Source organism: Pteropus vampyrus, unplaced genomic scaffold, assembly GCF_000151845.1.
Source record: "Pteropus vampyrus isolate Shadow unplaced genomic scaffold, Pvam_2.0 Scaffold6, whole genome shotgun sequence".
NCBI lineage: Eukaryota > Metazoa > Chordata > Mammalia > Chiroptera > Pteropodidae > Pteropus > Pteropus vampyrus.
Window position 1 is genome coordinate 2,198,886 of NW_011888787.1, and position 12,797 is coordinate 2,211,682.

General features: G+C 41.4%; 1 protein-coding gene across 1 annotated transcript in view; it reads left to right on the forward strand.

Annotated features, from left to right (window-relative positions):
• The first annotated feature begins 379 nt into the window (after positions 1 to 379).
• The window catches only part of SPAG17 (sperm associated antigen 17), a 162,099-nt gene continuing 149,681 nt past the window's right edge, over positions 380 to 12,797 (forward strand). Inside the window, exon 1 of the mRNA XM_011368749.1 lies at positions 380 to 466. Within this exon, the coding sequence (XP_011367051.1) occupies positions 380 to 466 (87 nt within the window). The remainder of the gene's footprint in view (positions 467 to 12,797) is intronic.

Genomic DNA, 12,797 nt, shown 5'->3' on the forward strand with positions numbered 1-12,797 from the left:
ACAGGATTTCAGGGGTTTAGTGTTTGTAGACAATTGCCTTGGACCAGAAAGGCTCCAGGAGGAAGCGGAGGGGCCCAAGTGAATAAAGAAAGTAGCCCAACCAGCTTGAGGCCGGCCTCATCCTCTCCTCTTGCATAGTTCAGCTGCAAAACCCTAGGGTTTAACCAGGGCCTAGGAGTCCCGCCCCGGAGTTGCCGCTAGCTGGGAAACTCGGTTGCTGTGGTGACGAAAGCAGTTGACCGGAGGATTGAGAACAGGTTTGGGGGAGGGGAACCGAATTTGGTCAGGAACTGGGCGTGGCTTCGGTTACCATGGCATCGGGGACGCTCAGTCTGGGCCTGAGCCCAGTTTAGAGGCCAATGCTCCTCCCGTCCTTTGCATGGCACCCAAGAAGGAGAAAGGCGGGACGGCGGGCACCAGTTCTAAGATATGGGAACCGTCGCTTATCGCTGCACACTTCAATCAGGTGAGCCCAGAGCCCCGTAAGTCCTCTCTGTCCCCGGCAGTGCCAGAGCCCGGCCGGACTCCCCAGGCCACGCCGCCAGGCTCGTCCTCCCTCCCAGACGCAACCAGTGCCCCCTCCTAAAACTCTTTGGTCCCTCTGTCCAGGGCCTGGTCATTCCACTCGCAAAACGACCCAGAGAGTGCTTGAGAGCGAGAGTTGAGGGGAAAAAGGGAGATGGGTGCGAGGCTAGGAGCGGGGGAGTCAGTGCGATTTCAAATGGTTGACAGATGCGTGGTGGGAAAGAGAGAAGGTATCCTTCTGTCACTCACGATCCTTTTCAGTGAAGTCATCCTGGAGTTGTCTGTGTGAACCGTTCCCTTCCTCCTGACTCTCCTGGAGGATAGAAATCTCTTCGAAATCACTTGTAGCCTGGCCCAGAGAAAGGTTTCAGTAAATGCTGGCTGAAAACAGGGAGAGCCTAAGATAACAAGGTATTTAATACAAGTGAGCCTTCTTCAGGAAAGGATGACTTTCTTGTGTAATTTCTTGATGCCACATCGATACCAAATCGAAGATTTGACGTATTTTGAAGGTACCATAGTAGGAGGTCTGAGTGGTGAGGGGCTGGCAGCTAGACTCATGCATAGGATGCCACAGAGGCACCGGGCAATCTGTAATGCACCTGCCACAGTGACTTCAAATTGTACCGCATCCTAGGACTGACTAGCTCCTCACCCCACTCACACCTAATGAGTTGGGCAGCCCAGTCACCCCTTCAACACACAGTTGTATCTAAGCCCACGATAACTTTTGGAAGGAGGAAGGTTGATTTGGGGAATTCCACTCTTCCATTCTAATGTACTTTAAAAACTGGAAAAAAATTTTGTATGTGTGCATACAGTGCACTAGAGAGTTAACGCTTAAAGGAAAAATACAGCTAAACACCAGTGGTGAGAACACCCTCGTGAGAAATTGCTACCTACTTGTCCTTATTTCCCACTATAATTGTTTTTCTCTGTGAACAGTAATTCTGTCTGATATGGAATTCTACTTGATGAAGAACTGCATGAAGGTAGTTAAGATACTGCTGATGCTGACATGACATCATGTAATTTTTGATTATTTCTATAACTTTAGGAATGAAGGATGTCAGCTCAGTAATTCCCTGTCATATTCTCAAATTCTCAAAGATGTTTTCCAAACACTCTGTAAAAGCACCCTCTCTTTGCTTTTATAATTCAGTGCTAGCCAAAAGAATTTTTCCTCCATTCGCTTTGAGATCGTGTAGGCCAGGTTTGGGCTTGGAGCGAATGTCTCTGCTTGAGTTATAAACTGCCGAACAGTGGAGTCTGACAGAGGTGCTGACACTGCATTAGCTTCAGTGTTGCAAATATGAAGCTATAATTTTCCTGGTTGAATGGAAAACCTAAAGGCACTATTTTTCCTTATGGCTCAAAAACCTGAAATAATATTCAGCTTTCTTGCTCCTGCTCAAACAATATAATTTCAATAAATCTTATATATTAATAGAAAGAATTTGAACTCCAAGTAATATGTAGTTTCAACTACCAAGAGCAAACTTCTTCAGTTTGTTGGAATACATGGTTTTTTATTGCAGGGGGAGGACAACTGCCCTCCACCTCCTCCCATATTTTTTTCTCATTTTGGTTTCATGTCAGATCCAAGAGGAAAATTTCCAGATTAACTCAGCAGTCCAATGCCCAGAGACATGCCCTAACCACCAGTGTAACAGACTGAATTTGGGGTAAAGTGACTGTAGATGTGTGAATTCCTTATTCATAGGGCTTAGCAAAGTGCTCTGCACATAGTGGGTGCTCAAAAAAGGTTATTGCTTCAGTTCTCAGAGTTTCTTTCCACACAGTTGCTACTCATATGCAGATTTGTGCTCCAGTGTGTGGATGAGTGTGTGTGTGCTACTGTGTATGTGGGTGAAAGAGAGGGAGGTCTACCTGCCAATCTTTCATTAGCCAGTGTTTAGAATGAACTGATTAAGAAATCCAAACCAATAGTAGTTTTGAACTCATGCTCATGCTGAGCTATACTAGACTTTAAAGAGAATAAACAAGTTCACAATTTAGTTTTAGTTAATTTACCTTTTCTCACTGTGTTGGTCTGTCCTCTCAGGCTAGAATAGTTGTCAATTTTTTAGTGCACTTGGTGTCATATCTAAGAAATCATTGCCAAACCCAAGTCATGAAGCTTTCCCCTCATGTTTTCTTCTAAGAGTTTTTTAGTTTTATGTCTTACATTTAGATCTTTGATATGTTTTGAGTTAATTTTTGTAAATGGTGTGAGGTAAGGGTTCAACTTTATTTGTGCATGTGAATATCCAGTTTTCCCAGCACCAGTTGTTGTAAAGAACGTCCTTTCTTCATTGAATGGAGAAAGGATGAGGCAAGGAAGAGTAAAAATTCCACAAGTTTTCAGAGCATATTGAATGTACCTTTTTGGGGTTGGGCATTCGCTTGGTTGCTTTAGATCTTTGACTTGTTTCAAAGCTCCTATAGCTATTTTAGTCAGTCTGCAGTTATTTTTCTAATGTTTCCGTGGGGGGCAGAGGGCCTAGAGCTTCGTGGTCTGCCATCTTGCTGACGTCACCGTGGTCTAAGAGATTTTGTAATTCTTATTTTTCCATTTCTTCCAGGCTCGATATATGGCATGCGATGCTGGGAAGGGGGAGATTACTAGAAGCTTTGTACGTGACAATTTAAAACATTTTTAGAATTGTTCAAACAGTGTAGCTATTCCCTCGAGAAGCTTACGTATTGCCAAAGGCCTGTCTCTAAGTAATGTCACACGGCTTCAAAATGACTGAGCAGTATGTTTCAGTTGGGATTTTGTGTTATGGTAAGAACTTTTATGTCAACATGGGGACAAAAAGATCTTACAATGTTATCTATTTTAAGTGATAGCGTGATACCAGCATAGAGGATATTTTTGTTTGTTCGTTTGTTTGTTTTTATTAAAGAAACTAAGATAAGCAGCGTAGAGGATATTTAGAAGCCGGATACCAGATACAAAACTTTTTTTTCTTTGAGGTATGGACTTTTGTCCCCAGATGTCTTCTTCAGAATTGCAGGATTCTCCAAAAGTTTGTTTAGGTTGATTTAGATATAACACAGGTGGAGTTTGCTTTGGGATTTTGCTAATTTTAATTGTTAAATATTTTTATATTTTCAGATTATCTGAGGATGCTTATTTCTTTCCATTTGTTTTTCATTTAAAGTTTCATTTTATGTGTAGCAAACAGGCAGCCAGAACTTGTGAGACCAACTATTGGCATAACAATTATTAACATTTGTTTACTGTGACCACAGAAAACACACATGCACACACGCGCGCGCGCGCACACACACACACACACACACACAAGCACGCACACACACACAAAGAAAAAAGAGAGAGAGAAAAACACAGAAAAAAAAGTTAATGGCAACCACACACCCCTTGGCCCCACCAGCCTCACTATTCCAATTCACTAATTATATTTTGGAATGATGAGTTCAGGTCCCTAATCCCTAACTTAAGGGTCTGGACATTTCGTATTTAAAAAACTACGAAAAAAATCTACATATTTTAAAATATTGGGAAAAGCTACTATAATTTATTGAGGAACTTAGTGAGATGCATGAGGTCTTGCTTCCAATTTCTATTTTTTCATTCTCAATGTATGTTTCCTCTTTTTCAAATAAGTAATAATATTTGCATAAAAGACATAAACTGATGCCACACACGGTAGGGCTGTCCTTTACGATACTCCCTCGGAGGTAAAGCGCCCCAGAGTTCCTGGGCCAACCTGCCCCCTGTGTAAACCTGAGGATCCGGACGTTCCAAGGTCTGATCCAAAGACACGTGATAACTTAGCACACGAGGGACCAGATTGTAGATTTTCTCACTAGTCCTTCCTTTCTCCTTAACAGAACTATTAAGTTATGATCCGATAATTATAGCATTTTATATAAACCTTGTAATTTAAAAACAAAACTGTATAACCCTTCAGGAGGGGAGGGATTTATCTTGCTCACTGATATAGTGCAAGCACCTGACATATAGAGGCTCAAATGACATTGCCGGTCTTATCTCAAACCCGAAAACAGTGCTATGAAGGTAGGTATTGTGAGAGAAGAATAAGTTATTTAAAGAATGTGTGTTGAATAGTTATTTGATTAGAACTTAAATTCAAAATCAAAGTGTTGCCTAAAACCAGTAAATAAATATGGAAGTATGCTCATTTTACCTGAAACTAGACTTTCTCCTTGTGTCTTTCATCTTCTGACTCATAGTCATTTAGAAGAGAGCCAGGAGGTAGCATTTTCTTTTTACATTCAACTCTCTGAATTTTTTTTTTCCTGAGATTATTTAAGTAAGGCAAATAGAAATATTGAGTGTCTTGATTAGGAAAAAATTATTTTCCTCTCTCCAAAAATAGTTCCAAAAAATGACTTACTCTGCTACCTGGAAGTATACTGCACTTTCTCTGGCCGTGCCTGCCAAACTTGGCTCCTCAAAGCCTCAGACCACCTCTCCCTCTCAACTTTCCACATTCTGTCAATGGCACTCTAATTTTCACAGAAACTAAAGCTCACCTATGAGTCATTAGTCTTGTTACTCAGTCTGCCTCTAAGTCCTCTTGATTTTTCCTTTAAAGTTTTCTCACTTCGATCTCTTCTCCGTTCCCATGCCTTCATTCCAGCCCAGGCCTGCATCAAATGTTACAAGAGCCCATTACTTCTACTCACTATAGAATTATCTATTCTTGCGTATCAAACCTATGGCCAACTTCTCTTTCCTAGACACTGCTCACACCGTGGCCATTCCCAGCTCAGAAACTATCAGTGACCATCTGTAATCTCAAAATTTAATCTCCTGGCTCCTTCATCCCCCTTTCACATGGTCCCACCTAACCATTAAATTGAACTGCTGCAGGCAGTCTCCTCACTGTAGTATAGACACATGAAGGAGGCAGTGAGCTGCTACAGAAAGTCCAGTTCTGGGGCCGGGTGGACTTAGATACTGAATCTGATGTTGAAATGTATAATGAGTGACCCAGAGCTACTTTCTTTACCTTCTCTGAGCCTTATTCTCCCTTTGTTAGCTAGAGGTAATGATACCCACCTTATAGGCTTGCTGCAAAGATTAGATGATATTTATTTCATTTCATAAACATTTCTATAGCACCTGGCATCTAATAATCCGTTAGTGAATGAGCTCCTCCCCTGCATCCTGCTCTTTCACTCATGTTAGTCTCCTTGCTTGATGAACTTCCCCCGTCCCTCTCCTTGTTCTACCCACGTTTTGAGGCCCTCATAAACCATACCTTACAGTCAGTTTGCCTAACAACCCAGACCCTCTTTTATCTTCCCTTACCTCGGCTCTAGGCTTTATCTTGCAACTTAGTACTTCATCGTGGAATGCCTGGAATTACTTGCTATCATTTCATCTTTTGTAGGGCACAAGTATAAAGTGAGCTACTTCACAGCAAAATCACATCTTATACTCCTTATACGTACGCCATAATCACTAGTGTTGTTCTAGGCACATGGTACCACACTGAAACCATATACAAAACTAATCCACTGATTTACCTTGACATATGAAGAAATCTATACTGAGGAAACCAGGGCAGTTACTAGACTAAGGAGATGTTTTCTAAGAAAATAGGAAGGGGCAGAAAACATTTATGTAAAAAAGCACATTGCAGCAGATACAGAGGTTGATCATGACAGTGCCCTGAAAAGAACTACACAGATACCATTTCATTTCTCAGAGACAGTTCGTCTGCCAGCCGGGAGGCATTCAAGTGAAAGTCCTTTACAACAGTTAGCGGTCTCTCCTTACTATACTTCAGTTAATAAATAATATTTTTCTGTTATTAAATGTAGCTCCAAGATAATAGCTGAGTTGTGCACAATGAAAAACAGCAATAGAGTTACCCTGGTGCTCGTGAACAAAACTTACAATTCTTATACACGTTTGGAAATTGGATGAGGGTTCAAGGTGGGTACTGCTGAAATGATAATATGCCAAATCTCTTAAATAAACAAAATTCTAAGGTATGTAGATACTAGAATGATAAACTGAGCCTAAGTAGGTTGTCACGGGGAAAATGTTCAATTGAATTGAAGTGCTTAAACCATTACAAATGTAGTTTATCAAAAAGGGAAACACATTTTATTGGATACTACTTGAGCAATTTTTGAGGCAGTGAAGGATTTTTCAGCTTTTTTGATCTTAAACAGTAAGCTATTTCTCATATTAATGTGTATTTAAGACTTACTGGAAATACTTATAACATAAGCTGAAGACTGATGTCTGGCAGCAAGCGTATTTCTGAAATTGGGTTGGTTTTTATTACTATATTTTCTGAAATATGCTTTCATTGATATTTACAAAACAAATTGCCAGTTCACACAAAGGTTGTTTTAATAAAAGCCAATGAAAACAAGTGAGTTGCTAGGAAGAATGTTAAGAGGGAAATGGACTTTTCATAACCTCACATTATAATTTCTCTTTTTTGACAAAAATGTATTATTTGAATGAGTTTGGAACCACAGAGAATTAGCATGTCAAAATATCTACCTAAATGTAATATGTGATCATTTTTATTGCAAATGAAAAATATTAAATATAAGTAAAATGTAAGTGTTGCCAATATAAGTTTGGCAACATCTGAGGAAAATGTTAGTTAGGAAACGGTGAACGTTGACCGCGTTTCAGCTGTAGCTATAGGCACCATCATCGGCTCTCAGTGACCTAAGGACAAAATCCAAGATGTTCTGCCTGGCTTTCACAGCCCTGCCTACTTTGGCCTTTTTCTGCCCATTCATCTTTATTTATCTCCCTCTACTGCAATTGAATGGACTCTGTGGTACCCCAGGCACATACTGACTATCCCCACGCAGTTCCCTGGCCTGAAGATCTCACTGCCTCCATCCAACTTCTTCTCATTAAAATGCTTCCCTATGTCTGCCAGACAGGAGCTCAAGTCACACCGTTCTGTCCCTCCTGACTTTTTTCCTTCCTAAACTACTGCAGTGATTGATATCTTTAATGCCATCTACTACATCTCTGCAAATTCCTGGAGAGTAGCAAAAGGTTATTTTTAATTCTCTTGCTCGTGGCCACAGCACCGAATAGTGATAAGTACACAGTGGTCTGATGAACTAAATTCGTTGAGTGTGTTTTACCATCTCAGCCTCCTGGCCTGTTTTCTCTTCTTGAGCTCCAGAATTAGTCCCTGACCATTGGTCCTCAGAACTTAAGTTGAAGAAAATCTCAAAGCCTTAGTTTTTGTATCCATGAAACGGGGACAGTGGTCATACCGCCCTTGCAGATATTAAAAAGATTGTTGAGAGGATTTGAAGGCATCTAACATACAGTATCTCGGACTAAGCACAGCCAAACCAAACCTTGATTTCCCCCTTCAAACCTGCTATTCACCAGGTCTTCACCTTCTCATTGGATGGTGTCACCATTCACCCAGAGAGTCACTAGGACCAGAAACCTTCATTGTTTTTATCTTTTTTCTGCACCCCATAGTCAATTTGTAGTAAATCTTGTTGGTTCTACCTTTGAAATGTATCTAAAATCTATGCTCTTGGCACCCCCTTACCCACCCACCACTACACCTTAATCCAAGCCACTGTCATCTCTTGCCTACGCTACGAGTAGTGGCTCACGAGCTTCAGAACTTAGTCTTTCCCTCTCATTCCTGCTGCCCTAGAGTCTTGTCACCACACGGCAGCCACAGTGGTTCTTTTCATGCAGAAGATGGAGTAAAATCCAAATGCTCCATCGGCCTTTTGGCCTTTAGGTTTTGTAAGACCCCCGTGTGGGGGAGGGATTGGAGTGGGGGAGGGGCTCTGCCACCACTCTGACTTCCTCTGTATCTCCAGTGACTCACCCTTTCACCTGATCCTTTGTAACCACACTGGCCTTTTTGTTGCTCTTCAAACCCATCAGGAAGCACGCTGCCAACTCAGAGCCTGAGCTCTCGCTGTGTCCTCTGCCCAGAACGACGCTTCCCATGACAGTCACTCCCTCCCCTCTTGTAGGATTCTGTTCAAACCTCTCCTCCCTCAGCCACCTACTGAAACTACACCGTAGCCTACTATCCACCTACCTGATTTGCTGGCCTTCTGCTTCACATTTAGCCCATCCCTGTCTGCTCCCCTGCACGCGAGTGTGAGCTCCAGGGAGGCAGGGATGTGTCTTGTGCACCGATATATCACCAGAAGCTGACATGTGGAGGGGCTCGAATAACTGCCAAATGGAGGAATAGTAGGCACTCGAGAGGGAGGAGCTCTAAGTAATTAGTATGCTAATTTGTAGTGTTACTATGATTACTGGAGTGGTATGAAAATTAAACAAAGTATATGAAAGAACGTGGGATACTATTTAGCTTGATATAAATATAATAGTAATGATTATTATTATTACTCTTTTATGTATTTCCATATGGATGTTACACATGTTCTTCAAACTCGGCATGTTCAAAACTGGTAGTATCCTATCCACTGACGTTAGAAATCATCCTGGAATCTTCTCTTCTAATATCAAATTGGTCAGCAATTCCTATTATCCTACCTATTTTAGTTCCTTTTGTACTTCTCATAATTTCTAACATCAACAGCTGTCTAACCTTCCTTCTTTCTGCCTCATCCAGCAGTGAGAAGTAGTGGGGAGGCTGGGGTTCAGTGAGGATAGCTATGTGTGCTTGAAATAGGATAGAGGGGAAAGAGGAGGAAGGGATTGAAAACTGGAGAGAAAGATAGGAGAACTGAAGGAAGAAAGTGGTTAAAGAGGTCAAAGAAAAGTGGGTCATTTACTCCAGCACAAAAGAAGGAGGATTGGAATCCTGTCCTCAGCCCAAGAAAAGGAGCAAGCTCGAGAGACGGGCGAAGGGTGTAGTGAGATGAAAATGTGAAAAGGGGAGGAAATTAAAGCAAGAAGGCCTTGCTCTTCTGAGGCGGGAGGGAGGCCGCTGCGTAGATGGAAAGCCACAAGCAGGAGACCGAGACGAAGGACTCCTTCCACCATTATCCAAGTGGCATCTCCCCAGGGGCTTCGCCTAAGACACAGGGAGAGATGCAGTCTAGAAAAATGCCTGTCACTGTCCATTACGACCATTGGTACGTCTATTTCCCCTACTAGACTTGGGGCTTTCGAGAGCAGAGACTTTTTTCCAGTAGTTTTTTACATGCAGAAGAGCACAAAGAGTAGCACATTTGTGCCATCATGACAAATTGACAAGTGCTAATTTTCTGTCTTTTTAAAAAATTATACACTGTAAAAAAAATGGAGAACAGTTTGTCCATGAGCCCCTACCGCCTGTCCCACTCGTTTCTCTCCTCAAAGCAAACACTGTCATGGATTTTAGGCTTTATAGCTATGAAATGCTTGTACCTACAGTCTGTTTTCACCTTTGTGTGTTTCCTTCCCCAGCTGATGATGTTTAAGGGTAGTGATTACACCTTATGCCTATGCATCCTATTTCTAATGCCCATTTTAATGGTTGACATATAGTAACTCCTCGGTAAATATCAGTTGAATGAACGAATGACTCTCTGCTGTATTATTTTGTTAAAGTCCCGGTTCTGAGTACTTGAGTGTTTTTCCAAGACCATGTGGTTGGAATCAGGACCAATAATCGGGTTTTCTATACTAAATCCAGTGCTCTTTTCATTGGACCATTGAAAGGGCTATTGTAAGGACTATGTTAGGAAATCAATAGGAGAAGAATAATTATAATGAATTACTGCCCTGGTGTAACCAATAAATAGACTCCATGGACCAGTGTAATTGGAGAAAATTAATAACCATAACCATCCAGGGCTTAAAATTTATCATAATCATTAACTTGGAATATTTTGTCACATGGTCCTTAAACGAGGTTCATATTGTAGAGGAGATATGTGAGTTATGAGGGTGTGTAGGATTGTAGGGGTGAAGGAATGAGCAGGAAGTGGTTTCACTCCAATGGAACTGCTCTTGCTAAGGTTACTGGCAACCTTCTAATTGCTTCTGATGACGTGCACAGTTCCTTCCCTAGCTGCAGTGACACCTTCCCTCCTTCCCCACCTCACCTTCCTTCTGCCTCCCAAGAAAACTGTCCCTAAAACAGTGACAGTTGAAAGGAAATCTGAAGAAATTTACAAACATGCTAGGGAGAAAATCTCAGGACCTGCCTCAGACACCCACCACCAACTCTACTGGGCCCTCCCACTAGCACTGATGGATTTTGATCAATTTTTTTTTACCCTTTACTTGTCGATTCGAGGGTCTTAACCCAACTTTCTCACTCAGAGACAGGTGTCCACAACCTCTTGCTTTCCTGGAACTATTCCTGGAAAAGTCAAGGTCGCTGTACAGAACCAGCTCTGGAGAGCCTCATATCCTAACTCCCTTGATGGGCCAGTCAGAGCAACTGATGCTAAGTAGCCAGCACAGGAAAAGGCCTTTTAAGGAACTTATTTTGAAGTATAAGCATTGTTGGCTTACTGTCAAACTTCCTTAGTCATTTTTGTGTATCCTTTATTGTTCGTTACATCATAGACATTTAATCATAGTAATTTAATAAGTGCTGTTGAGTCAAAGTGCTCCTCTTTTGTTGAGCTGAGGGAGGAGGACACAGATTCCCCCCACGCCACTTGCTCTAGGTGCACCCTCACGGCTTGTGAGGCCCCCCAGGGAGGGTCCCACTGACACGATGCAATCCCAGGGATCTCGAGGTCCTGACAGTGCCCCACGGCTGTCCTGCGATGCCTGTTCTTTTCTGCAACCTAATTTGGAGACCATAGTTTTAGACCTAAAAATGAGAACAGGTTTTCAGACAAAGAATTTTTGTTCTACTTCCTGGTATTAGAGACTTATGGAGGATATAATTTGGTTACCAAAATATTGGCATTTCTTGGACATTTTATTGAATTTTGGAGAGTCAGAAGTATTCTTGGGTATTCTGCACTCAGTCCAGATGGATGTAGGAATTAAACTTGATCAGTGTCCTTGTAGTGAACAAATGATAAGTGAGGACACTTGCGTTAACTGCAATAAAATGAGTTGTCCATGAGACATAATTAGTGAAGTAGCAGCTATGGGGACGGATGGCTCATTAGAAAGAATATTAGTTGGTTATTTTGTTTCCTCTGGGTAGGCCTATTGCCAAGGCTCTACACATTCACAGACTGCACCACAGTGCTTCCTGGATAAATGACATTTAAATTAGAGAAAGAAAGGTAGAGAAAAAAAAGAAAAGAAAAGAAAAGGGCTACAATCGGGTAACTGAGGAGATAATATTGAATCTTGAAAATCTATCTTAATTTTAATGGGAAGTCAGTAACCCAACATGGAAGGGACTCACGGCGGGCACAGGAAGGTCTTAGTCTGAGGAAGGAGCTGATGAAAGCTTGTAGCCTTTAACATCTGATGATGAAAAGAGCTCTCCTTTCTTTTGGGTGAGTCCCTGATTCTAATTTTACTTTTGTGGAGCAATTAGCAGGACTCCTCTTAGCTTTGCTTGGTCTCTTTGGTTAGAAGAATGCTTCTGATATGTAATATTTGTTTGAAAACCCAAAGAAGCTTGTTTCCTTTTGAGGTTTGCCTTACTTTTTATGTTCTGAAGTTCATTTTGGACCTCAGATTTTGCTCCAAGCAGTAAAACTGGTTGGATTGTGCTAACATAATGGAGCCATAATTTAACCAACTCTTGGGGGTGGGGAGATAGTTAAGGTGTGTAGCGGTTTCTGTGGTTTCTCTGTGGAGTAGAATTCCCTGCAAAGCTTTTCCATGTGGTGTTTTAATAGCTGTCTTAAAACTCTCTGATGCATGGAGCAAAACCGAATTAGGCTCATGTGCTAGATTGGTGGGATGGGCCAAGGACTCCGAAAAACGAAAGAAAAATAATCAAACAGCCTAAGCACAGAGTCTAACTGCCCAAGGAAGATCCTTGGGACATATACAAATTTAAAATTACAGAAGTAATCTCTTTTAACTCACTTTGCAGAACTTTCTAAGGGAAACTGGAATATTTCCTTTGCATATATTAATATTTTACCTTTGCATGGAGCTTCCAATTTACGAAATGACTCTAGATTTATTTGTTCATTAGAGCCTTGCAATAGCCTTTGAAAAGTTTTACTATTAGATCCATTTTTATAAATGAGAAAACTGAGTCACAAAGATAGATTCAAGGTCATTTGGCTAAGAAATTACAGAGACAGAATTTGATATTACTACAGAGCACTGCATCTTTACACCAGAAGTCAGTAACTTTAATTAGTGATTACGTTTAGTATTTATGAAGACTAGGAAAACCAGGCAGATAGTGTGTGCA